General features: G+C 50.7%; 1 protein-coding gene across 1 annotated transcript in view; it reads right to left on the reverse strand.

The window, feature by feature from the left end:
* The window catches only part of Iqca1 (IQ motif containing with AAA domain 1), a 164,603-nt gene that overhangs the window by 21,754 nt on the left and 115,664 nt on the right, over positions 1–27,185 (reverse strand). Inside the window, exons 15-18 of the mRNA XM_004662272.2 lie at positions 26,655–26,854; positions 9,838–9,924; positions 4,086–4,263; positions 424–662 (exon numbers count right to left, since the gene is read on the reverse strand). Coding sequence (XP_004662329.2) covers positions 424–662; positions 4,086–4,263; positions 9,838–9,924; positions 26,655–26,854 — 704 coding nt within the window. The remainder of the gene's footprint in view (positions 1–423; positions 663–4,085; positions 4,264–9,837; positions 9,925–26,654; positions 26,855–27,185) is intronic.

Raw genomic sequence — 27,185 nt, forward strand, 5'->3', positions numbered from 1 at the left:
AGACATATGTTTTGTTCCTGAGGTTCAAAAGATGTTTGTGGGCTGGACAGATGGGTTAGTGGTTAAGGCACTTGCCGGCAAAGCCAAAGAACCCAGGTTCGATTCCCCCTTGGGAATCCATGTAACCATGTAAACCAGATGTACAAAGTGGTGCATGCTTCTGGAGTTTGTATGCAGTGGCTGGAGGCCCTGGTACATCCATTCTCTCTCTCTCTGCCTCTCTAACATACAATACAATACAATACAATAAAATAAATAATAAAATAAAATAAAATAAAATAAAAAGATTTTTGTGATCCCAAACTCCAAGTTTCTGGTTTCACTGTACGTGGCAGAATTTAAACACAAGAAATACAGGGCCCTGAGAGAGGAGGTCATGTGACAAGTGTTTGCTGCTAGGACTTGTCACAGTGTCCTGCTTACCTTAAAGCTCTCTTCTTCCTCTTTATACACTGGGTTCATGCTGGTCATCACCGTCACGAACTCCACGGCCGTGAGAGGTTTGCGAGCCTGCTGTCGGATTCGGCGTTCTGTGAGCACGTCTTTGACCACTTTGATGATATCTCCTTGGGTGAAGCCGTCCGTGACCTTCGCTAGGCAACTGATGTTCAAGGCCTTGGTGAGCTTGCCACCGTTGCGCTGAATGAACTGCTTCCACAAAACTGCACAAGATGGCAGAAAAGAGAAGACAGGGGTTCCTGTGGAGCAAGCAGGTTGGGGTTGACCCAGCTCTGCATGCAGAACCCATCTCATCAAGAAAGGAGGGCTGAGCGTCTGGCATGGGCATGATAGCGCACACCTTTAATCCCAGCACTTGGGAGGCAGAGGTAGGAGGTTCACGATGAGTTCAAGCCCACCCTGAGACTGCATAGTATTCCAGGTCAGCCTGGGCTAGAGTGAGACCCTACCTCGGGGGGAGAGGGGGAAAGCAAAAAGAAAAGAAAAAGAGGAAAGGAATGTGGAGAAGATTCTAACGTACTTGAAGTTCAAATGAAGAGGAACTTAAGTAGCTAGAGGCTTTCCTCTGGGAGTCTTCTAGCATAAGACATCCACACTGGTGACCCTGGTGCCCATGGACCCACACGCCCTTGCAGACCGACAAGGATAAGTGAGACCTGTTCAGTTTCATTGGGGCATTTTAAACATCTGTAAAGATAAAAAACTTCTGGAATTGGAAATTCACCTAGGGTACAGATGGCATCTCAGCTCATCTGAATATTATATTTCCTAATGACTTTGGGAAAGTGAGAGGTTAACTTCTTTCTATTTTCAATTATAAAGCTCATTTCTTACATTATTTTAATAACTGGGATTAGAATGTGGATTCCAATTTCCATTAGCTACTGCCAGACTCCATATAAAACTGTGCATTGGGTTAAACAGAGAACATGACGCTCTTCGGCGCCTGACAACTGTGAACACACTGAGACTTGGCTGCAGCCCGCCAGGTGGGGCTCAGGCTTGGGGCCTTCAATTATAACGCAGGACACTGTGAAATGAATTATAAAAGGGTTTTGTGTGTGTTCATGTGTGCATGGGCATGCATGCGCTCGTGTGTGTGTGTGTGTGTGTGTGTGTGTGTGTGTGTGCAGGCTGTTTTTCCTCAAGTGTTATCCAGCTTTTATGAGATGATCTCTCATGGGGCTGCAGTTGGCCAAGCAGTCCAGCTGGCTGGTCGGCAAACCTTGGGGAGCGCCTGTCTCCTCCTCCCTAGCTCTGTGATGACAAGCGTGTGCTGCCACACCTGGGTGATTTTGTACATGGAGTCTGGGGACCAAACTCAGGTCCTCATGCTGGTGAGGCAGTTTATTGCTCCTAAAAGGAAGAGACTCATGTGTGACATTGAAATAACATTCTTCTGGGGACCCTGCTGCTCAGAGAGTCAAGGGAGCTCTGCCAATGCTAAACAAGGTCAGGCGAGGCCGTTCCCAGGGCCACTCCTTCTGCGCTGAGGCCTGTCTCTTCATCATCACTAAGGTAATCTGGTTGGATATTTCTCATGCACTTTTAGCCTTTTTTGAGGAACACTGAAGGTGCTTTTAAGACATGACCACTCGGATGTGATCTGAGCTCTGCCAAGTCTAGCAAGGGTCAGCTTTGGCCTGTTCAATGGTGCCATCCTAATCCATGCCCCCACAGGTGGCTCAGATGAACAGTGCCACTTGCTGCTGTGCGGGGCAAAGTAGCCTGTGGAGGACTGATGCCGCACACCAGGGCGTGCTTCCAGTTTACCTCCACCGAGCCCTTGGCTGTGGCCATGCAGCCCCTGGTGAGCCAAGTTGCTGGGGAAGGGCAATGCTACCACAGGGCCTGGCTCTTTCTCCAAGTTGTGGAGGATTCAGCATCTAGAGTTAGGAGACATGCAGGGAGCACAGGCCACAGGGACCTGACGCACCCGCCGATTCCCTGGAATTCTGTCGTTTCCTGGGAGAGTCTGTCAGAGCTTGAGCCCTAGGAAGTGCTGCTGGGAGAAGGAAGCAGGTAGGCGTGAGCACAGGCTGGGCACACGGGGCGAAGTGCCTGCAACTGTACTGCTGTGGGTCCAGTTATTACTGTTGGTCACTGCATCGTGCACTGAAGTTTCTTGACCCTTATTAAGTCACCAGTTACCAAAGATAACACACACTAAACCACCAAGTATTTCAAAGCTCAGCAGGTGCTGGGATGTGGATGTGAGATGTCCCCATATACTCATTTGTATAAACACATGGTGTCCAGCAGGTATGGGAAGGTTGTGGGACCTTTAGGGTGTGGAACCTTGCTGGAGGAAGTGAATCAGCAGGGGTGGACCTTGTGGTTTTATAAGTTGGCCCCATTTCCTGCTCATCCTTGGCTTCTTGACTGTGGATGTCATGTGACCCACTGGCCTCCTGCCGTACCTTTCCTGCCGTAATGGAACGTGTCCCCTGTCACTGTAAACTAAAATAAACCTTTCCTCCCCTAAGTTGCTTCTTGTCAGGTATTTGGTCACAGCAATGAGAAAGTAACACAGTGTCAGGAACGGGTCATAGCAGGAGACGAGACTCCTCCTCTAAGTGCAGCGGTCACAAGTCACAAAAGACGGTCCCTGGCAAACCTGGCTCAGCAGTGGGCACTGCACAACGGCATCACTTGTGAGTGGCCGTGGCTTATGCCCCCAACTGCGGCATCTACACAGAGGACCCACACATCCAAGCGGTGACTCAGACAGCTGAAAAGCGAGAAAAGTGGCTGAAGCCTCCGTAAGACACTCAAGGCAGGAAACTCAGATGGCCTCAGTCTTGGCTCCCGTGGACAGAAGAGCCATTTACGACATGACGAGGGACTGTGGTGGGCGGACGGTGGGGCTTGAGGTCCCCCAGCAGCTCAGACCCTCTCCTCTCCTCTTTCCTCCTGTTAGGCTGCAAGAGTCATAGCCCTGGAGACCCCCTGCCCAGATCTCCCAACCACCCAACACAAGATAGCTTTCCTCTCTGAAGGGGAGATCTCATTAGTAGAGCACTTCATACAGCCCCAGACGGCAGGACAACATGACAGAACAACAGCCAACCCTCAGGTCCCCTCTGCCAGTTACCACTCCATTGCTCACTTCCCTCTACAACCTTCACCACCATCTTTTCTTCCTCTGTCTCCACTACTGTCCATGCACTTGTGGGCACCAATGTGGCGTTGGGTATCCTGCTAACAATAATGTTATATGTGGGCCACGCAATCTTATGTGAAGTTCACAGTTCTCCTTCTCAGATGAGAACACAGGGGCTCAGAGGGTCAAGACGCTGAAAGATAGGAAATTCTATGAGAAAGCTGTGATCACCAAGGCACAAAACAGGGAGCCTTGGTACCCATAAGGCTTTGCCAACACACGGCCAAAAATACCCATTCAGTTTCCTTTTGTTTTAAGTAAAAAGTAAAGTTATGTATCCGTCACTCTTCTGCCCCAACAATTTTCATGTAAGACACTTTGGTTAATTGGGTTCCGGTGCACACACCTCTCTAGTGCCTCGGTTCCTCTCAGACTCCCTGCCACAGTCCTGTTTCACACCCCTGCAAGTACAATTCAAATGGCCCAATTGACACCATTTGTAGAATGACCTTGGGATACTTGCCATATCTGGAAGCGTAGTCTGGTCTGGGGACCAAAATAATTTTTTGGTAAACTTTGCACAAAGACTGAATTTCAGCATCAAAAGGACGCTTCGTGGTCCCTATGATCAGAATCCTGTCTTCTGGTTTCAGGAGTTTCAGGATTTTGGGGAGCTGTTTTTTCAGACGTTTTGGATCATTCTGGGAGGAAGAAGGAGAGGAGACAATTATATCACATCAGAGAAAAGGGTAGAAAAGTGCAGAGTGCACAGCCTGAGAGGTAGAATGGCGGTTGTGAGGCTCAGTAGCTTGTCAGAACCTGTCCCTGGATGAGCCTTGGAAGGTGCATCCTGTGCAGGTGACTTAACTGTCGGCATTTCCTGTCCTCAGCCTCCATCTGGCCTTCACTCTTGGGATTCAGGAAGGAAAACAAAGGGAGAGCACGTGGCACTGTGACCCTCGCCATGGCTGCTGGTGGGTGAGTTCCCAGCAGAAACAGGCCTCCCCGGGGGCGGGGGACACAGTGTGTTTGTGGAGCTTCTGCTGTGCTCTGAGCTGTCTGAAAGATGGACTCAAGATCCCCTTTGTATGAAGATCCAAGGTCTCGGCTCTCAGAAAACTACCTGGCCAAAGAAGATTCTGGAACCTCTCTTTGAAGCAACTTGGCATGAGTTCATTATCACCTCAGCACTAATGAGGAGAGACTGAAAATGGTTAGGCCCACTCTGCACCCCAAGGCTAGTCAGTTCTGATCCTGTTGCCATGGGCAACATCCTGGCTGACAATTAGGCCAGATTGGCATAGATGGGCAAAGAGGGAGTGTGGTTAGAGGGCAGGTTCCAGAAGCACCAGAGAGGCAGAAAGAGAGAGAGAGAGAGGGAGGGAGGGAGAAAGGGAGGGAGGGAGAGCTGACGCAGGGGCAGGAAGGGTCTGAGGCTAGATTACCACAGCCTTCTTCTTCGGCGGTCTTGTCTTTCTTGAACACTTGCTTCCCTAGGACTGGCTGTTCGGAGTACGCATGCCACGAGCTGACACACATGACTATTTGTGATCCTAAGCTGAAGCAGGAGGGTCGTGAGTTCAGGGCTGTTAAGTGCTACAGAGAAGGCTGGAGCTGGCGTTGGCAGTGCTTCATTCATCCAGAGTGGGCCTATGTCTCCTCTACTGCAGACACACAGCTCACCTGCGCGCTTGTGCACCCTTGACCCCTTCCCACAGCAGTCCCGGCAAATCTTGCAGCTGGGGCTTAGTTGGAACTGGGCCTTTCAGCACTGTTCCCTGTCACTTCTTAACTTGGGGACAGTGTCCTTTGTATCTCAAAAGCTTGTAATTTTGGTGAAATGTGACAAACTTTCTTTGTTCCCCTGTTTTTGGTGTCAGAAGGATGCCTATTTTTCTTTATGAGCCTTCTAGCTTTAGCTCTTGCTTGTAGGTCTCCTGGGTCACATACTGCAAGAGGCAAAGTCCAGCCTAGAGCCACTCCTGCACCCTTTTGTTGGCTGCAATAGCTCCTGCAGGAATTGTCTTGGCAGGGTTTCTTTTTTTTTTTTCAAGGTAGGGTCTCACTCTAGTCCAGGCTGACCTGGAATTCACTCTGTAGTCTCAGGGTGGCTTTGAACTCAGTGATCCTCCTACCTTGCCTCCTGAGGGCTGGGATTAAAGGCATGTGCCACCACATCTTGGCACTTTTGTGAAAACTATCCATTACTCGTGAATGTCTGAGCTTACTTGTGGCCTTGCCGTTCTGTTCCATTGGCCTGCATGTCTCTCCTTGCACTGCCCAGCACCACACTGACCCGACTGCTGCAATGTGGAACCAAGTTGGGAAGCAGCGTCAGGAAGTGTTGCGAACCTCTCTCCAATTTTCTGTTTCTTCTGAGAGCTGTTTTGGTTGGATTCCTTAAATATCCGTGAGAAATCTAGGAGCAGCTTATTATGCTATGCAAACAAGCAGCTGGAGTCCTGATGGGATCTGAATCTTGAATCCGTTGATGCATTTGGGGATGACTGACATCTTGGCAATAAAAGAAAGGTCAACTCAGGAGCATGAAGTATGTTTTCATCGATTCAGAACTTCGAAATCTCTCAGCCACGTTTTGGTAGTTTTTCAGGGAATTCTTCCTCATCTTTTGCATCTGTTTCTCTGGGGTGGGTTGAGAAGCGAGTGGGGATGGGTCAGGGTATGCTGGTCCTCTGAGGAATTCCATGGGGGAGCAGTCCTTGCGAGGCTGTGGACAGGGCATGCTGCGTGGGGGGGGCTTGGGAGGGCACCCCTGTGAGCTGATCTGGGGTTCCTGGGAGACTGGAGACCTGGACACATCTCCGTGGTCTGAGCCCCACCCCCAAGAGCCCAGTTGCCATGGTGACAGCGGGTGCTTCCTGAGGCAGGAGATGACATCCGTTGCTTGCATGTCCTTAATGGCTGGCGGGGACACTGGAAGGTAATTAGCCTATCGGAATGACAAATGTTGATCCTGGGTTATGTCCAGAGTGGCTTCTTTGCTGCTGGGAGGTGCAGCCCCGCGAGTCAGGAAGGAAAGAAGAGGCGTGTCCATCCAGTGGGCTTTGGCCGCTGCTGTCCCATTTCAGAGCTGCCCGCTCCACATGAGACCCTCATGTCCCCCCTCCCGCTGGCCGTGTTCACGTCCACCCCTCCCACACAACTGTATTACTGTGCAATTTCAAATTAGTGGCTGGCATCCGCAAGGCAATTCCAATTTGCTTTTCTGCAGTTAGCTCTACAAAACAACTCGGCAGCCGGCCGGTCCCTGCGGAGGGCTGATGCATGGCAGGGAAGGCGGGGCTGGATCAAGTAACAAAGCGTAATGGTGCAGAGAAGGCAGGAGTGGCGGTTTTGCCCTGTTCTGTTCGGTGCCTTCACCTCCAGCACCACAGCTGTCCGATGATGGGTGCGGATGGGAGGGGACAGGGCGACTGCACTCTCAAAGGCAGTATGGGCAGGGCACCTGGCCCGGGGCTCTCTGAAGCTCCTGAGACACAAGCGCTTGCTAAGGGTTGTTGGGGTAGAATAGGGGAACTGGGGTGACCAGGAGAACGGGGGATTTCTAGAGTTTTACATCTTGGGCGTTTAAGACAAGGGTTCCCAAAGGCAGTTCTCAGGAGAGTTCTGGGGTGGATCTGAAGGGTTACAGGAGGCAGAGAGGGACAAACCAGGAAGGTTTGGCAGAAGGAAAAGCCAAAGTCTGCTCTATGGTCTTCCAGCCCGTAGTGGCAACCAGTGGGGTGAAGGGTGTGATCTGTACAGTTTCTGAACCTGCACCATGGCTTGCCAGCTGGCTGCCCTCTGTCATTCTGGTACCCTGCAGTCAGCTCTGGGTTGTCACGAGTCGTCCTGATGGGCGTGTCGTGCCGTCACCTCCCGCCCCTCTGCACCAGGGCTTTCTGGCCTTGCGTCCCAGGACTATGGCTTCTTGGTGATGGGTCCATGCTCAGGGAACTGTTATGGCCGCTGAGCTCTGTCTGTCACCTCGCTGCTCAGGACAGGGTGAGCTCTGTGCATTTTGCCATGGAAGGACCTCAACCCAAGGCAGAGACACTGAGGGGTCTTTTCGTGGAGGAGAGATTTCAAGGGGGATTCTTTTAGTCCAAGTTCAGTAGGTGGTCACTCTGGGGCAAGATGGCCCTGCTCTTTGTCTCCTGGCTGTGACACCTGGCCTCTGGGGCCTTTGCTCATGACTTCTTCTCAGGGCTGCTGCGGATTGGGGACCGAGGAATCTTTTGGTATAGTGGCAAGAGAAGTGGGAGAAAGAACACTTGGTTCCAAGTGGTACTGCCCTGGGTCCTCTGGCCTGTGATCACAGCTTCTATTCCCTGGTCTCTGTTCCTCCCTTCAGAATGTGAGTGTCTAGTGCTGTGGCTTCCTGAGATCTGGTGGTTTAGGACCTGGAAGAGAGCTGGCTTAGCTCTGGCTGTGGAGCCTCAGGAACACAGCAGGAACTTGGGAGTCCTGCTCCCTTGGATCAGGCTCCGTGGTGCCATCTCCATGGGCCTATGAAGCTGCTGTGCTCGTACATGGTTCTTCCTCAAGCCATGCATCTCCTCCTGGGCTGAGGCTGTTCCTCGTGGAAATCTGGGGACCTACGAAGTATTTCTATGTGCATTTCACAGATGGTTCTGGGGCTTGTCCCCAGGTGTGGCTGTGGTCTCTGAGGCAGGGAATTCTGACACTCCATGGTCTTTAAGCAGAAGGCAGCAGAATAAGTGTCTGAGTTTTCCACAACTAGGCCTGGGCCCGTGCCGCGGTCCGATGCAGATGAACTTGTGGGGTCAGATGAGTGGTGTCAGCACCAGAAGGGTCGGTGCAGAACCAGGAGAAGCAGGTCGTGTTTATTCCCACCGTCTTCTCCTTCCTGCTGCTTTAGCTTGGGCTCCCCATGTGCCAGGTGTCTACTGGTCCTCATCTCGCCTCTGACCACCAGCGCTCTCTCAAAGCACCCCTCCCCTCCCACTGTTCCCTGACTCTCTCATTAGCCAGCACACCACATCCCTCTGACTGCCCTGCTGCTGCCATTGGTGACGCGGGGGTGGGGTCATGGGAGAGGACATGAGGGAGGCTTGTGAACACAGAGGTTGTTCTGAGTTGGATTGTTAGATTGGGCAGTTAAAGAAACAGAGCTTCAGAGAGGTTAAGTCACTTGCCTGTGGACACACAGCCAGCTAAAGTGAGTGCGAGAGCAGGCCTTGGAGGCGCTTGTCCCTTGGATTCCAAGCCAATGTCTTCCTTTGTTGTAATACCAGGCTTCTGGGAGGTCCTTTGCCTGCCCATCAGTGAGCCACACTCCCAGTGGCTTCAGACATATGACTCTGGGAAGAAACCCAGCCCCGCATCACCCGCTAAGACATACTCTGATGTGGTCTTTAGTAACCTTTGCCATCAAGGCAGGCTTTTTTCTTCTTCCTCAATGTCGGAGCGTGGCCAGCAGAGGGGGCTAAACACCAGACTCCTGGATTGAATAATAAACGAGTCCTAAGAGTTTGCGAAATGACAGGGCAATCAGGGCTCATTTGGAGAAGAAAAGATTGAGCTTTCACTCTTTATCCGAATCATCTCTACCTGTGAAAAGTGATGTATAATACATAAGGCTCCAAAGTGATTAAAGCCTTATGAATTTAATCAGAGATTCACTGTTAACCACTATTTGCTTTGGTGCAAATTGATGTGGAATAACAAGGATGTGTATCTGAAAAAAAAAATTTTTTTTTAACTTGTGGGAAATTTGCTGGTGATTTGTGGGGGGAAGTGCGGGGGGAGGGGGACCATTGAAAGCAGAGAAAAGGAGGAAGGAAGCAATTGGAGTGGAGCTCCCTGGAGGTCCCGAATGTAGGGCACTTAGTGGTGCTGTTGACGGCCTTTGTTCACTTATTTCAGGCCCATTTCTACTTATTATTATGAATAATAGGAAATCCTAATAATAACTCTATGTGGGCTGCTCTCCACAACTGAACAAAGTTCTCTAAATTGTTTCTTTCCTCTGAATCACATGTTTGGGTAGAAAATATCCCTCCCTCCCCCTCTTCCTCCTTTCCTTCTCAATTATGCCTCATAAAAAAAGTCAACCCTGCAACCTTTCAGATCCAGACAAGAGCACTGGGGCCTAGAGAGAGCCCACGGCAGGAGACTGGGACGCCCCACCTCTCCTTTTCTCCCTTGAAAAGGCAAATCTTTCTTGAAAAGTAGAGGCAGTTCCCTTGTGAGGGGCCCCATGGAGGAAGGAAAAAGTAGAGAATGAAATGAAATGACTGAGAAGCCCTCACCAGCCTTTCAGCTTGTGGAACTTTTTTGTAGAAGGTTTTCTCTGTGTCCTGGATCCACACCACGGAAGGCTGAAGCTGGCGAGCTACCTGCAGGAGAGAGAAAAGAGGGAGGAGAGGAGAGGAGAGGAGAGAGAGAGAGAGGGAGAGAACCTGTGGTGAAGCTGAAGAGAAGAGCAGCCCTGTGGAGAAGGCGTCTTCTGGCCATGGCTGCTTTCCCAGTTCACAGCACCACAGAGGCACGGCCTCGGGTCCTTCCACAAGGTGCCGTCCACGTGCCCCTTTGCACATGGCCATCCATACACTCTGCAACTCGGAACTTGCCCTAGGGAATTGGGCAGTGTGCCTCCCACCTCCAGAACCCTGAGCCCCTGTGCAGTTAGGTTTGAAATAAGCTGACAATTTTTGGCTGAAAATGAATGGGAACTGGACACAGGTTTTCATCATAGCTCCTTGCAGACCCCAGGTTCACTCATGTTGGCTTACCGTGAGAACACAGCTTCAGCACAGGCCCCCGTGATGGGATTTGTTGGTCTCTGTGTGCGTGTGCCTTTGTGGCCAAGGTCAACCTCCCCACCCCCACTGCCCCTGGAAGGCAGCTGTCGCCCCCACCAGACCGAACAGGGCTTCCAGACAGTTGGGATGGGCATTTACTGCCACCTATGAAAATTGCCATATACCCAACAGTCTCTTCAAAGCATTCCCATGATAGAGAAGTTCTAATATTTTTGCAACAGTTTGGGCTGTGTGTAAAACCGGCACATGAAAGCGTCTGGCCACAGTGAACACAGTGCCGTGTGCTCGTATTTATCCGCTTCTTCAGACACGAGTCAGGCAGCAGGAGGCAGGATTGCACACCGCGGCTTTCACCCCAGGGCTGATGGGAAATCACTAGCGGCATGGTGGCTGTGCCCGCTTCCCGGGCATTATGTACCAAGCAGTAAGCAGGGGCAGGAAAGCAGGTTATGCACCTTCAATGACCAAGTGGACTTTGTACTTGTGACCTTGTGTGGCCTATTGCATTCACGGTCCCCTACACAGTGGCGTTTTCAGTGAGCAAAGAGTAGGAGCCAAGCCGTTGTGGAGGTATTGGATTTTTAGACCCTGGACTGCAGAGTTTGATAATTTAGACTCCAAAGATTTAATTCCAGTCCCCCTGGCAGTGAGGAGGGTAAATGGTAGGCAGCACCAGTGAGTGATGGAGCTGGTATGCACCAGGCATTGGGCATCGCGTGGCACATGCCATAGCCACTATGCATGTGGCCCTGCTGGCTTCCTGGAGGGTTTCGTGTGAGTGTGGTGACTCATCCTCAGCTCAAGCCTACAGAGTGTGCGCCGATCCCGGCTCCCTGTCCACAGACGAGGACACTGAGGCTTGGAGAGGTGAGGAGGCCTGGGCTGCGCAGCTGCAGAGGGGCAGAGGCAGTGCCTGGGGGCAGGCTGTACGCGTGCTTTCTTAACCTTCTTTTCATCAGGGTATGAGGGCAGCTCAGTGCCTCTTCCGAGAGAACTGGGGGTCCCCCGAGAATTTCATGTGTCTGCTGAAAACCTGAACCCCATTCTAATGACCCCATAAACCTGGCTCTCTTCCTTAACAGACTTCTCTTGACCATCACCCAGTCTCCCCCCACCTCCATGAGTGCTGAATTTGAGGTGTCCCGCTTCATGTGTGCTTTATTTTGGTCTGGTAATGTGGCGTTTACTCTTTCCTAGGTTTTATTTTTTTATTTTATTGTGAGAGAAAAAGATGATCAAAAATTCAGTCAGACTGTGCTGGTAATGGATGAGAAGTTTGTGTGTCAGCTAACTTCACTGGGCATTTGGAATCTCTTCTCCCCAAATTCTAAGCTCGTTTTTGCCAACACTGGTTGGAGATGTCACTCTGACCATGGTGCTGTTTCTTGTGGTTCCTGGTAGAAGGGGAGGCTGCGTAGCAGTAGGTTGAAAATCTCAAATCAATTAGCTGAGGGGCTGAGGAGATGGCTTGATGGGTAAAGTGTTTGCTATGCGGGTGTGAGGACTGGAGGTCGATCCCCAGCACTAAGTAAAAGCCAGAGATGGCTGTGCGTGGTGGCACACGCCTTTAATCCCAGCACTCGGGAAGCAGAGGTAGAAGGATCGCTGTGAGTTTGAGGCCACCCTGAGACGATACAGTGAATTCCAGGTCAGCCTGGGCCAGAGTGAAACCCTACCTCAGAAAACCAATCAAACAAACAAACAAAAAAGCCAAGGATGGCAGTGTTCTCTTGCATCACAAAACAGGGAGGCAGAAGGCAAAGGAAACTCCTTGGGGCTCACTGGCTAGGTGGTCTAGTGGAATTGGTGAGCCCTGCGTTCACAGTCTCAAGAACATGTAGAGAGTGACAGAACCTCTGGCCTCCATGTGCTTATGCGTGTACACTACACACGTATAAGCATGCACACATACTACGCACAGACATGCATATACCAAAACAGTCAAGCAAGCAAGCTAGTGAGGAGCCATCAGCCCCAAGCCAGGCCACCGGCCCTGTAGCTATCACCCCTACAGTGGTCACAATGCCGCAGGATGGAGGAGCTCTCTCCCGCCCTCTCTCTTCCTCCTCTAGGATCTTTTGTTTAATAAAATCAGCTCTCTGGTATGTCAAAGCAACTTATCAAGCAGTTCTCCAGTTTAAACACTCTGTGATTCACCAAGGAGGCTCCTGCATGGGCTGCAGATGGCATGAGCTTGGAGGCACCAGTCCTGTGTTCCGGCTGTGTCCAGGTGGGTTCCATTTCCTCTGACCAGAGGCAGACCCATCACATCTGGGCACCAAGCTCTCTGCCACAGCAGCCAGGACACAGGAGACACAGGACAGAACAGGGTGTGGCTTCTGCCTGAGCAGTGTCACCCCATGTGGGCAGCTATGTGGATGGATGTCCCAGTCAGAGGGTGACAGTACTAGCTAGTGTTGGTGGAAACTCATGCCTTGTGCTTGGAATTGAGCCAAATCCCACCAAGAATGTTGGGGGCTGTGGACGAGGATGACCTTGGTAAAGATGAAGACAAAGGATGTTATTGTATATATATGTAAGTAGAAGAACGGATAAATGGGGGTGAAAAGGCCTAAGTGAGGTCAGGGTAAGAGACTGAGCAAAGGAAAGGTGCAAGGAGGACTAGTCAAAATCTAAGAGGATATAAATAAGTCATATAGAAACCAACATTTTTGGACAGTGGAACACACAGGAGCCATAGATTGATACTAGAAAATTTTCAGTGCCAGGGATGGGATATCTTCTGGTCAATTGTTGGCCAGGGAGGCCCCTGATGCCCCCAAAACATTATAGGCCATTGCCAAGGACCTTGGTTTCCCACCAGGAATAGATAGTATGACCGTATTGCTGAAGAAGATTCCACCTACTTGGGCTGCAAGGCCACTGAGAAACCCTGCTGGAGCTGAGCTGAAAACCTTGTCCATGTAGGCCAGCTGACAGAAAGTTGGGAAAAGCCATACTGCATGTAGTTCAATGGGAGAGAGAGAAATCACCAGTGAAGATACCCAATAGTGGACACTGCAAGCCTTATATTTGGCCAGCCAGGCCAAATGAGCCAACAGGTGCAAGAGTGGCACGTCTGTCATGGTAGAAACCAACTGCCCTGTAATTGGACTGGAGGCCTGCTCCATGGGAGGGAATACATCCCTGATACTGAAAACCTACAACAGGGGTAGTCATGAGCCCTAGGGGTGTAATGTCTGCTGCTGTCTGGTTAACTGTACATACTATGCTCACCAAACTGCCCAGTAAGCACGTCTCTTAATGTTCATACCCATATATTAATGCTACTCTCACTTTTGGTTAGAGAACCTTCTTTTTTTCAGATGGCAGTGACCTTGGGATGACTCAGAAGGCACCATGGTGTGAGAAGAAGTGACAGAGGAGTGCTCAACACTGCAATATCTCTATCACACCTTCCATGGCTCAATGCCCATTGCGGAAGAGGTGGTGGAAAGAATGTAAGAGCCAAAGGAAGTGTAGGACTCCTTACAACGTGCTCCACAGACACAAAATGGCCTGGATATCCATGACCTCACAGTGCCTGACACTACCTGCACAAGACCACCATAATAGCAGGAAATGATCATGACATCAGAATAAAAGAGAGACTAAGAGGGGGAAGGGATATGTTGGAGAGTGGAGTTTCAAAGGGGAAAGTGGGGGGAGGGAGGGAATTACCATGGGATATTGTTTATAATTATGGAACTTGTTGAGGACCTCAAATTCACATCTGCAGTCCAGGCCACACCACCCCTGGGTACCTAGTACCTGTTGTCTAGATGTTCCTGAGGTGGCTTTCCTCCATCCTGGCTGCTACCTAGGTGGGTGTGCACCCTCACCTCCCACTCTTAAGGATCCCAAAGACTGTCTGCTCTCCTCCTGAAGTCTATCTCATCACCCTTCCCCTCTCACAGTTTCATGGGGTAGTCCATCTTTCCCAAGTGGCCTCGCTCCAAGGAGCCAGTACCAAGAACTATGCTAGATCAAAAGCTTTCCTACTTCTGGTCCCCCAAACAAATAAGACAACAGAATGCCTTATGCAACATGCTTTAAGCTTCTAGAGAAAAAGATAATTTGCAATAACAAAAGCCACTGTCTTGTTCTCTTCTATCCCTATTTAAACATCTTAATGGAAACCATTTTCACACCAAGAATTACCTGTTGTCTTAGGCTACATTGTATCTCTGCTAAACAACAGACCACTTCCTTCCGAGACCTCTTGGCAGCCTGGGATTTCCTGTGATTTCTATCTGTGCATGTCTAATCGCCCTGCCTGGTACCTCAGTATTGCCTTGGTCTCTGCTTTTCACGTGCTGTTAACCAGAAGCTTGGGAACTTGGGAGCTCTGAGACCAGCAGCGCCCTTCTTCCTCGTCCTGACCTTGATTATGAACTCGTGGCCGCACTATTACAAGTGGTAGTTAGCACTGGTCCTTTGACTTGCCTACTCCTTCACACTGGGGGAAATGCTATACTTCATGTATTCTGAAAAAGTATTAGGGGGCTGGAGAGATGGCTTAGTGGTTAAGTGCTTGCCTGGGAAGCCTAGGGACCCAGGTTCGAGGCTCGATTCCCCAGGATCCACATAAGCCAGATGCACAAGGGGGCATAGGTGTCTGGAGTTCATTTGCAGTGGCTGAAGGCCCTGGCGTGCCCATTCTCTCTCTCTCTCTATCTGCCTTATTCTCTCTGTCTGTCACTCTCAAATAAATAAATAAAAATAAAAAACAAACAAAAACAAAAAATAGTATTAGGGCTAGACAGATGGCTAGTGTTTAAGGTGCTTGTCTGCAAAGCCTAAGGAGTCCGAATTGCCAGGTTCCACGTAGCCAGACGCATGGGGACCCGAGCGCACAATGTTGCGCATGTACTTAAGTGGGCACACGGGCCTGGGGTTCATTCACAGCAGCTGAAAGGCCTGCTGTGTCCATTTCTCTCTCTCTCAAAAAGACAAAAGATTCATTTATTTGCAAGGTGGATGGAGTGGGGGAGAGAGAAAGAGAATAATACCCCAGGTGTCTCAAAGAATTCTAAATGTATGCACCACTTTGCACATCTGGCCTCACCTGGGTACTGGGGACATCAGGCTTTGGAACGAAGCACCTTTCCCTGCTGAGCCATCTCTCCAGCACACACAGATTTTTTTTTTTAAACATCTGTCTGTTAGGAATTCTTTTCCTATGCCACTCACCTGTACAGGGAGCACAACAGGGTTGCAAGGAGGATTTGGGGGTGATGTGGACTGGAAAGTTTCAACTACCCCCAGATAGAAAAGAAGCATTTCCCACGGGTGTTCCTTGAGGAACACTAGCGAAGCATTTCACTACCCACGATGAGCTTCTAGACTCACTGGCCATGTGTCACCAGCTGGACCTCACACGCCCACAGCCCCTCCCCCTTTACAGATGACAGGAGGGTCACTGAGGCACAAAAGTGCGGGGCTCCAGGAAGACCGGAGCTGCCTGATCCCTGCCTTGTACACCCTCGCCATTAAGCACCATCACCTGCAGCATTGCTGTGGGAGACAAGATGCCTCTTTCTAAGTGTCGTGACCTGTGTCCTCTCCTCTACAGCCAAGCAAGGAGGTCACAAAGCCTCTGTGACTTGTCCTTGGTACTGCGAATCTCTGATGTTCCCGGCCACCCTGTGGGGAAGCGAAGGTGACCTTGGTGACTGTAATCTGTGGGGCAGAGAGAAGAGGGCCTGGACAAGTGGGCAGTGAGAAGTTGAGGAGCAGAGCTGCTCTCCTCGGTGAATGAGGGCTTGCAGGGTGAGGCTTTCTCCAGTCAAGAAACTCAGGAAAGAAAGGGTACCTTTACCACCGTTCACCTTTACTTCCTTTAGAGACCAGAGGAGCTCTGCGGTTCCAGGAAGAGTGAGCGGTGCGCAAGTTCTATAGGATCAAGAGTGCAGGGAGCCAGCATGGCAGTGCGGGGACATTTGCGAGGCTGCAGGTGGCCCAAGGAAAACAGGATGCCAGTGGGGACCTCCAGGATGGAGATCACAGACGAAGAGCAAAGCAGACAGACCTTCAAGGTTGCTAGCAGGTCAAAGCCTGAAGGAGAAAGTGACTTCCACGCACAAGGTTGGGCCAGGGCTCTGCTAGGCACTGGTCATGCTGCACCAGACGTGGAGTGCTTCTGGAATGGGGCAGAGAGACCAGGGCCACCCGGGAGAGTTTGCTCACGTTCTGGACACGTGGACAGCCAGGAAGATTTCCATCAAGACCTTTGATCCTGCTCAAGCAAGGGTGTGAGTCTGCCACAGTGGGTGCTTGTGTGGGGGTCTGGGTCCTATCAGCTAGGGGGGAAGTAGGCATAAGAGAGGCAGGAATAAAGGCAGGAGGTGGCTGGTGCCTTCTGACGGGGACAAGTGAAAGCCGGAGCAGAAGGGCCTGGGAAGGCTGGAGTGGAAGTGGAGAACGCATAGAGCCGCTGAACTCATGGACACTAGATGTGGGGTGGGTGAGGCCTTGAGTCTGGGTGAATAGAGGATAGAGGGGTGGTGAGTCCAAACAGGAGACAAGATTGGGGTGAATGATGACGTCAGTGATGGGTCTCTGTGAGCTTGAGTGTACCTGGGCAGATTGGACCAAGAGCTAGGCAAATTCAGACTTCAGAGTGTCATAGAAGAACCTGGAAGGTGGAGGATGAGCGGAGGCTGGGCAAGGGTTGGGAAGGAGCCTGGGGACTTTTCCAGGAAGCCCCTGATGGAGAAGGGCGAGGCTTGGGAGACTAAGCCATCGCAGAAGCAGTTGAAGGACAGAGCAGGTGACGGTGGGCAGTTGGGGGCTGGGAGCTTGGAAACCCAGGATGTCACTTGTCTTGGCGGGAGTGAAGGGGATGGAAAATGAGTGACGTATGGCAGACAGAGTCAGGAGACAAGGAGGGTCTTCTAGGTAGATGGGGCAGAAGGCCTGCACAGGGGTCTAGGTGCTGGGTGCACCTTGGACTGAATGCAGGAAGAGTGAGGGGATAGTGAAGTGGGGTGGGGAAGACCAGGCAGCGTGACCTTGGAGGGAGAGGGGCTGGTCTTTTCAGGAGGGAGGTGGAGAGAGACGGCTTCTCCTGTGTGGTGATGTGGTGACAACAGACACACTTGTACAGGCATCAGGCAGACGAATGTGCCTGATGGAAAGACGGTCCTATCTTACCGTTAGCACAAAGCAGCATTCATCAGTAAGTTTCAGACAGGCCCAGAGGTTCCCTTTCTCTGCCCCACATGGATCTTAAGACAGTTCCTATCGTCACAAACCCTTCCTGAGCAGCTACAGAGGTGGATCCTTCTGCGTGAACTCTGCTTTCTAGACCTCCTTGCCCATTAAGCCCGAGACGTAGCTGACGTCATGTCAACACAAAGCACCGTACTTCACGACTCTGCCTGACAGTGAATGTGAAGATACTTTCTGAACTTCCCTAAGCTGAACAGGGATTAAAAGGACATCTCGAGTCTCATGACTGCTCATTGCCTTGGAATGACTGTCCGAGGGAGGCTGCTGGTGGGAGGGGCGTGGGGGCTGTGGGGTTTTACACAGTCACAGCCTCCTGGAGGCTCTGTCTGTCTATATCTCTCACCTGGCGAACAGGTAAGGACCCCCATGAGGGGACAGAAAGAAAGCAAACTAGGGGCCTCTAGCCTATCACCGGTCAGAAATATGGTATTTTTTTTTTTTCCTGCTTTTGTTCATGTTTTGTCACAAAACTAGTGTATCAGCGACTTCTTGCTGCTGGAACAATGTACCCAACCAGAGCAGCTTATGGAAAGGAAAGAGTTTAATTTTGTTCATAGTTGAGAGGGTTGAGTCCTCATAGCAGAGAAGGCAAGGCAGGAACAGGCAGCCGCTCTCACACTATCACAGCAGCAGGGAGGAAGAGGAGGAGAGAGAACAAGAGAGAGAAAGAGAGAATAAGAGAGAGGAAGAGAGAATAAGAAAGAGAAAGAGAGAGAGAGAGAGAACAAGAGAAAGAGAGAGAATGAGAGAGAGAGAGAAAGAGAGAGAGAGAGAAAGAGAGAGAACAAGAGAGAGAACAAAAGAGAGAAAGAGAGAGAGAGAGGGACAGAGAGAACAAGAGACAGAATAAGAGAAAGAGAGAGAACTAGAGAGAGAAAGCGAGAGAGCGACAACAAGAAAACCTCAAGGTCCTCCCCAGTTACATACTTTCTCCAACAAAACTCCACCTCTTAACGGTTCTGTAAACTTCCAGAACACCACCAACAACCTGAGGATTGCGTATTCCAACACATGACCTATGGAGGACATTTTACACTCAAACCACCACAAGTCGCCAAGACAGAACATTTGTAGAGTGGGAGACTCTGAATAAAACATTGGAGCGCTATGTGACGAGCTGCCCGCCGGCTCTGCTGCAGATAACAGCTCTGACGTGCGGACTGCGATAGCGGTTGTCTGGGTTACCTTGCAGAAACTGACTCTTTACTGGAGTCAAACGCTGGCTCTTTCCTGAAACCCGCAGATATGCGATGTGACTGAAGTGGGATCAAAGGCTTGGCGTCTCTGTCCTCGTACCGTATCTGCCCCTGTGCTGCCTGAACTGTTGGGTCAGACTCTACTCAGCTCCACATGTGGGCATGCTGATGACTGAAAGTGTTTTGTCTAAGATGATAACACAGGTTAACTTGGCCTGTTGCCCACTGAAGTGGGGAGGTTTCTTGTGCTTTAATTTTTTTTTTTTTTAACCAACTCAAGCACTGAGAGTTCTTTAGCAGTCACAAAGGCCAGGACATTTACGTGAGATTGAGGAAGGCCCAATTTCACCTGGGGTACTGCTTGGCTTGTGCAGTAAACCCTTCTCTAAAACCAGGCACCCATCAACTTGTTGGCAATCTGGGATTCTGCCCACTCCCCATCTGACTGGGCTGCAAGTACACCTCACTCCACACAATGCACTATTTTTTCCTCCTATCAGTGACCATTAGTCACGATCACTACCTATTCAAATATGTTCTTCACCTGGGATGGAAGCCGCAGGGGCCATCGAGCCTGGATTGGTTTGGGTACATGGTGTGTCCTCCACGTTCCATCTCATGCCTTTGCATAACTGGGCATACATGATTAAACACATCATGGGAAGGAATTATGCACAATGGAAAAATGTCATATAACCCAAATCTGTCAATCAAATCAGTATCTTGCAATTGATCCACCCCCCTTAAAAATACCACAGAATGGGGCTGGAGGGATGGTTTAGTGGTTAAGCATTTGCCTGCAAAGCCAAAGGACCCAGGCTCGATTCCCCAAGGACGCACGTTAGCCAGAGGCACAAGGGGGCACGTGTGTCTGGAGTTCCTTTGCAGTGGCTGGAGGCCCTGGCATGCCCATTCTCTCTCTCTCTCCCTCTTTCTCTGTCAAATAAATAAAAATAAAATATTTGTTAAAAATCCATAGAACAAAGCCCCAGACCACTTCCTGGGGCCCCTGAGTACTCTCCTTGGGTGGCCACTGTCTTTTTGGCTGGCTCGTCAAACCTTTGCTATCCCTTTGTTCCTACTAATGTTTCTTGCTGCTTCGGGACCTGCAGACATTTTTCTTCAATTCTTTGAGTAAGCCATTAAAAACCAGGGCACATGTAGATACATGGGTAACAAGTTGATGACACCAGTGTTTCCTCAATGGAACTGGCTGCTGGCTAACTCTGCAAATACAAGGCCAGGATATCTGCACCAAGAGCATCTTGTGAAACTCCACCCATGATGATCACCAAACCTCCCTCCCCGCAACACACCTTCGCTAAAGGCCTGTTCCCTTTGTCCTAGCCAGCAGCCCGGGTACCTGTGACCAATGTGGTCTCCCTTGGCTCCAGTCAGCCTACTTGAGCAGGGGTCTCAGTAAGGAAGGCTGGTCACAATGGTGCGTGATAAGTGGTTCTATCTCATTTCTACTGTTTCCAGGCCATACAGTCCTACCACCCAGCATCCTCGGGGGCTCTCCCTGTCCACACCCGTCTTCTGTGTGCCTTACCTGCCCGTCCCTCCCGGCCTGCAGGTCTAACTGTTCATAGCCTCTCCAGGAGCGAGTGTGGCTCTGGTTTCCACGGTTTCCAGTGAGTCTTAGCAGTGACGGAGCCTGCCAATTTGCTAATGAAAAATGACATCCTTTGCTCTTTTAATTTCCATCTAGCTATGGAAAGGCTTCATTTAAATTATGCACAGATAGTTTGAGGTCATGGGCAATTAGATGTAATTGTCATAATTGGACTTCTCGGGAGTCGTGTGGGACAGTTCATAAACGCTGCCAGCAGAGGGCTCTTCAGCCACATCAAATACTACTTTTTATTTTTTTTAAGTTCTCTGTCAATTATGGACCAAGATGGATTTCCACCTAAGTATGTGTGACCAGACAAAGATGCCTCCATCACTGAGCTTTGAGGATCTTGTCTTTGTGTCCTCCAAGGACACTTCCTGACAGTCACCACAGGTATCAGACCTCAAGACATACTGGCTCAGCCATTAGAACCTGCTTGTGTCACATGAATTATGGACAGACACAAACTCATTTTTTCCCACAGGGTCTTCCTTTGCTTACTATAGGTAACTGCAGGATAAAAGAACTGGCCAGTCTGCCAAGTTCGGGAGGATCACTCACACATTCCTTGTATATCCCATTCCCTGCCATGTGATGCGTACTGTCCGAGCAGCTCTCCCATCTATGGCAGGAGGCAGGGGACCCATGGAGGTGGGGACACTCCCTGCTGCAGGTGTGAAGCCTCTGAGTTTGTGTGCAAGGTGATACCACGCTGGGGAGAACTGCCCGGGGGGTGGGTTTCTGGGTGGGGAGCATGGCTCACTTATAACGTGCTCAGTGTCCATTAAACCATTAATATGTGAGGCATTTTGGTCTGCATCCCTACTGTTTTGAGCATTTTACTGTCACTACTGCCTTACAATACCTTGTGTGCAATCCGTGAAGTTAGTTCAGGTCCTTGCTGGAAGTTAGCTTAATTCATTTTAAAATAGTGATTGATAATCAACAGAAGAGAGGAAGTATCCTCTATCCAGCCTGAGTGGATGGAAGGGGCGGTAAACTGAGACACAGCAGGGGATCAGAGGGAGCTGTGAGTGCAGAGACTTGGAAAGGCTGGGCAGAGCCATTGCTGGGTGCGTGCTGGGGTCAGGTCACTTGCTGGGGCTGGGGCTGTACTCGAGGGGAGGGGATGAAGACGGAGTGCCGTCGAGCTCCTCAGTGCAATGGCAGTGGTGGGAGCCCTTTTCTGCTCCGCCTAAGCCCACCCCACTAGGACTGAAGAACTCAGCCGGGCTGGGAAGCGCAGGGCCCAACTGCACACTCAGATACTCAACATCTCAGGGAACATTGAGCCACAACGATGGCCTCACCTGCCCTACAAGTGTTTCCAGACTGCAGAAACATTCTTTTATGCCCGTGACACCCAGCCTGGCTGCCGGCTGCTCCCCATGCAGAACATCAGCAGCTCACCCCACCAGGCATGGGGGTTTCCAGCCCACAGTGAGTTTTCCACGCTACTCAGTGAGCAACCCTCCCGCCTGGGCTCTGTGTCCTCAGGGGCGTTAAGAAACCGCCTTCAGCACACTGTGCAGAGTGACCTCGAACTTTCTACAGCAGACCCACTCAGGATGTATTCTCACTGTCACCAGGACCCTTGGCTTTTATGCTTGACACCTCACCAAAGTGGTGCTCTTGTCTTCCCTTCTCTCTGCCCTTTTCCCTTTTCCTCTTCTTGACCAGCTCTCTTTAAGGGTCAGGTGTGGCCTGTACATTATTCTTATTGAATTTCACCTTGTAAAGTTGAGATTCACTTGTGTTTTACATTCGTTACCACTCGATTTTGTTTGCATGCATGTGCGTGCGTGTGTGAATGTGTGTGGAGTACACAAGTGTATGAGGGGTGTGTGCATGAGTGTGTGTGTGTGTATGTGAGTGTGTAGGCCAGAGGTCAGTGTTGGATGTCTTCCTGTCTTTGCCTCACCAGCAAGGGGATTTCAGGTGTGCACTACCATGCCTGGCTTTTATGTGGGTGTGGAGGATCCACACTCAGATCCTCTTGCTTAGATGGCACATATTTTACTGATTAAGCCATCTTCATCTCTCTAGCTTCCCTGTCTATGTTTATAATAATATCACCACAGCAGCAGCCATGTTTTGTGGTAATTAATCAGAAGTCCGGGTCTCCATGAGCTACATGGCAGGGTTGCCTGGGCTCTGCTCCTGACTGGCACCAGCTCTGGGCAGCAGCTCCTCTGGGCAGGGTCCCCTGTGTGCTATCAGAAGGCCAGGCTAAGTCACACCAGGGAGCCTGGCCATGAGCTGGGCACAAGGAGTACTGTGGTTTCCTTTAGCCCAGATGCTGCAGTGAGTGAGCCCTAGATCAAGATCTGATCCCTGCTAAGCTGTAACCTTGACCCTGTCCCCTGGGCCTGTGTGCTCATGCTGACCGTTGGTGGTCAGGATGCTGTGCAGGAGGACGAGACAGGCCAGGGCTGTGAGGGAAGAGGGAGCATCCCTCGAGAACCAGGCCTGACTTCTAGTTCTGCTTGGTCTCCCCTTGCCGGTCTGAGGAGAGGCCCACAGGGTCAGGACCATTCATGTGGAAGGAGGGAAGATGGAGAACACCCATGTAAGGGACTCAGGAAGAAGGGGATCCTGTCGGAACAAGTTCAGAGGACTCCAGAGCCAAATGTTCCCCACTGCCATCTTGGCCCAGGGATGCTGACAGAGCAGCTGGAGTCGGTGTGAGGGCCCTGGAGTCAGACCTGGCCTTGATCCAAATTCCAGCCCTCAGGTCTTCTGTTGCCTTGGTCACATTCAGTCCCTTGAGCCTCAGTTTTATTCTCTGTAACATGGGTACACCATCCCTACCTCATTAGGGTTTCTATACAATGACAAGAAAAGTATGCATTGCTCAGAGTGGGTTTTACTCCTCATTGCAGGCCCCCAAGGTTCTCCCAGACCCCCACCATGACTGCCATCGATCCCCACAGAAGCTGGTGCCTGGTGGGTCCTGGGGAAACAGCCCTCTTTCTTCTTCCAGTAGTACTAACATTCATCACACACCAAATGTTTCTTAATTGATTAGATGAATATATTTCTAATATTCCCTAGAGGTCATATCTTCTTTTCTACACATTACTTCAGTTGGATAGAGAATCTGAAATAGTTGTTCCCTTGTATATTGAATAGAGTTTTTAAAGGAATCCCTCTGCTTTACTTGGTATCCTAGTAGAATTGCCATGTGTAAAATGCATGAACTTGAGCTTTTGATTGTGAAATAAATCAACAGTTTGTTTTCTAGTGTGTCTGAGTCACTTACGTGCCATTAGCTAGAAGCGAGATCAGGAACAGTTTCCTAGCAGTGGCTTCTTCGCTCTCCAGAGATTAATTTAGTCACAGGGATTTGTCGTAAGAAGGCACAATGAGAAATCAGGTCCTGCTGATATTTCACCGTCAGCGAATTCTACAGACCCAACCTTGTTGTCCTTGAGCCACAGCCTGGGTCCTGGGCTCATGCAACACAGCCGCACACTCCAGCCTCCTGCCCTTGACTCATTAGCACACTACCTTGTCTTCCCCTGGTTAATTAAATGCAGAGAGCCGCTCTGTCAGTCATGCTGGGGCCCAGTGGCCTCATGCACAGCTTTTAATTGAATGACTCCTACTCTGGAGACTTCCGGGTCTTTCATTAATCAGTTACGTACACAATAAAGGTGAAGCTTAATGAGGTGTGTGTCAGCTCCTCTGACATGAAGAGGCCTAGGTGGGTAGATGTGTTATTCCACATTTTAATAACCTGACATCCAACATTTTGTGGCTAGCATAATGTCAGGCTGTGATCATTCTAATAAACGTAATGATAGCTTATCTGATATCAACACAAAGGCTCTGAGCAGCAGGAACAAATGACTTCCTAGAGTGAGAACATAATGATCACATCACTGGCTGTGCCCTGGAGTCACACCAGGAGCGAGAGACTTGTGGTGAGGAGAAGAGACAGTGCTGCCTGACTTGAGGCTGAGGCTGCCAGGTGCTGGACTGGGAGGGGCAAGCAGCAGCCCTGCGGCCAGCGGAGTCACGTCCCCACACCGGCTTTCTGATTAGGAAGGCAGATCAGTGATTCCAACCCCAAGAGGCTGCTGTGAGAATTGAAAGAGGAAGTGTCTGGGATACTTAGACATCTGCAGCAGGCTGAGGCCGCTGGGCTTATCCACCTCTGCCTGACCGTGTCAAGTCTCACTGCAGTGTGATGTGTTGAATGAATGACTGCATGGTGTTCTGGGCAAGAGGGTGGCTCTCTGCTGTGTTTCTGCCAAAGACCTTCATGCTTGGCTTGGTGGTCAAGCATGTGGAGGCCACCGGTCAGGCTGCCGGGCTCCATTTCCTTCTCAAGCTCACATCGCCAGCTAACCTGCAAAGTGTGCATGCAGAGGGAGAGATTCCAAGCAGCTCAGTGCAATGCAATGGCTGGAGACCCTAAGCAACTGTGTCCGAGCCTCAGCAATCACCAAGTCAAGGGGCCTGCTAAACAGAACTGAGCCTCTGCAATGACCAAGGCAGAGGAGCCTGCTAAACAGAGCTGAGCCGGAGACTCAGCAATGACCAAGGCAGAGGGGCCTGCTAAACAGAGCTGAGCAGGAGCCACAGCAATCAGCAAGGCAGAGGGGCTTGCTAAACAGGCTTCTGCCACTGTAGCCCTAAAGGAAAGGCCATGTTCCAGGACCAAGGGCAAAACCAAGGCTTCCACAAGTTCAGGTTGGTCAGCCAGTGATTTGACTGACTGCTAGAATCAACCCAGCTCTCATCTCACTCTCCCTGGGACTCTTATGCAACATATCTTTCACAGGGTCTAACAGACAGTTAAAACATCAGTAGAGGGATTAAAGTCCTGTGAGGCTGAGGCAGGAGGATCACAAGTTCACCAGTCAACTTAGTAAGACCCTACCTCAAAATAAAACGTAAAAAGAGGGCTGGAGGTATAGCCCCGTGGTAGAGTGCTTGCCCGGCATGTGTGATTCCCTAGTACTGCAAAACAAAGAAAGGGTATTTCATAATGATAAACTAAGAGACCAGGCAACCGTACATGGAATGCCTCCCACAGCAATGCCTAATATGTAACAGGAAACAGCTGACAGAACTGAAGGGAGAAACCGAGGTGCACATGGTCGGGGGTTTCCACAACCCCCTTCCAACAACTAATCGAGCAATTAAACCAGAAAAATATCCACAAGGAGGAGACGGCAGATGACAGAATGAATGAGAGGTAACATTTGTGTTACATATGTGTGGCTGAGGCTCGTATCCAGCGACAGGAAGATCTCTGAAAAGTCAGAAGGCCAGCACCCTCGGAACAGGAGGCAAACCCTGAGCAGACATGTGAGCGAGCGACCAGACAAGGCCCCGTCCCAAGGCGCTGGGTGCCACAGCGCTTCCTTTACGACGGCGTGGGGCCCGGCAGAACCATCCATCCCGGTGCCCCGCAGTGACAGGTCGCCAAGGGGAGCCTGCTGCTTGGCAGTACACCGCTATCAGCTTGGCCAGGAAGGAGGCATTCCTAGCTGTGCGTCACTGTCCTGTCCCCGTGCTGGAGAGCGCTTTGAAAGCCCGGGCAGCCCAGGGCACAGAGTGTGGGGTGATTTTGAAGGAGTTGGAGCTGGCGTTCCGGCAACTAAAACTGAACTACCAGCACAAGGATTATACTCAGCCAAATAAAAAGTATATCTTGGAAAATCTTTTGGTTTCAATGTAAACAATTTTGTATCAAAGCACTTTCAAATCCATTCATCTTAGTGATGGCAAAACTCACAACCCAGGGAACTGAGTGTAGCTGAGATCACAGAGCTGGGCAGTGCGTTTGGTCCTCGGGGACACTGGCTGTGGCCCTGTATAAACCATGCGTAGTCACCCTGTGCTCAGCTTAGCTCTCTGGGGACCTTTCCTTTGTCCCTGGAGGAAGGGATGATGTTCACAGGGCAGTGTAGCCCAGTGCTACCCACAATGGAGAATGAATGCCCCCAAGTCAAGCAGCTGATCCCAGCGAAGACAGTAAGGGGAGCTGAAGAAAGGCATCTTGGATTCGATTTCCAGTGAGACATGCTGGAAGGAATCTTGAGGTGGCAGGGGGTGAGTGTGGATGCACAGGAGGGTGTTTATGACAAAAGACAAAGTTGCTGACTGCAGGATGCTCAGCCAGATGTGACAGAGGATGCAGTAGGGGAAGTTTAGGAGAGACGTGTGTGTTGGCCTAAAATGATGTGCAGGAAGGACAGTGTCACTTGCGGAGGGGAGAGCTGGAGAGCAGAGCGGTGATACCTTACCTTGAAGACCATGTGCAGCATCATCTGGAGGCCGTTTTTGCCGGGGTACTTGCCCGCGATATTCTCTGACGACAGGTTGAAGAGGTTGGCTCCTGTTTCCCTGCAGATGGCATGGACCAGCATTTTCTTCCCCACCCCCGACGGTCCGGCCAACAGCAGCGATTTCACCAGGGGAGCGTTCTCGTGCACTTCCGCGGACCCTGGAAAAGCAGAGGACACAGCTCTCAGGTCCTGCTCCGAAAGCCTGGGGCTCTGATGCCAGGCACGGCAGCCGTGACGAAGGCATGGAAGCATGTCAGGCCAGCAGCGTGCCCTGTGCCCTGGCTGATGTGTACATCGGGGTTGCTGGAGGAGCCCTAGGGCCTCTGTGGTCCTCAATAGTCTTCTGTCCGATCCTGGCCCCGCACTTCCCCAAACATATAATGCTTTGATGTGTGTATGGTGTGTGTGTGTGTGTGTTTGTGTGTGGCATGGTACATGTGTGGAGGCCAGAAGACAACGTTTTGGATCGGTCCTCACCTTCTGCCTCAT

The sequence above is a fragment of the Jaculus jaculus genome, chromosome 4 (genome assembly GCF_020740685.1).
Source record: "Jaculus jaculus isolate mJacJac1 chromosome 4, mJacJac1.mat.Y.cur, whole genome shotgun sequence".
NCBI classification, from domain to species: Eukaryota; Metazoa; Chordata; class Mammalia; order Rodentia; family Dipodidae; genus Jaculus; species Jaculus jaculus.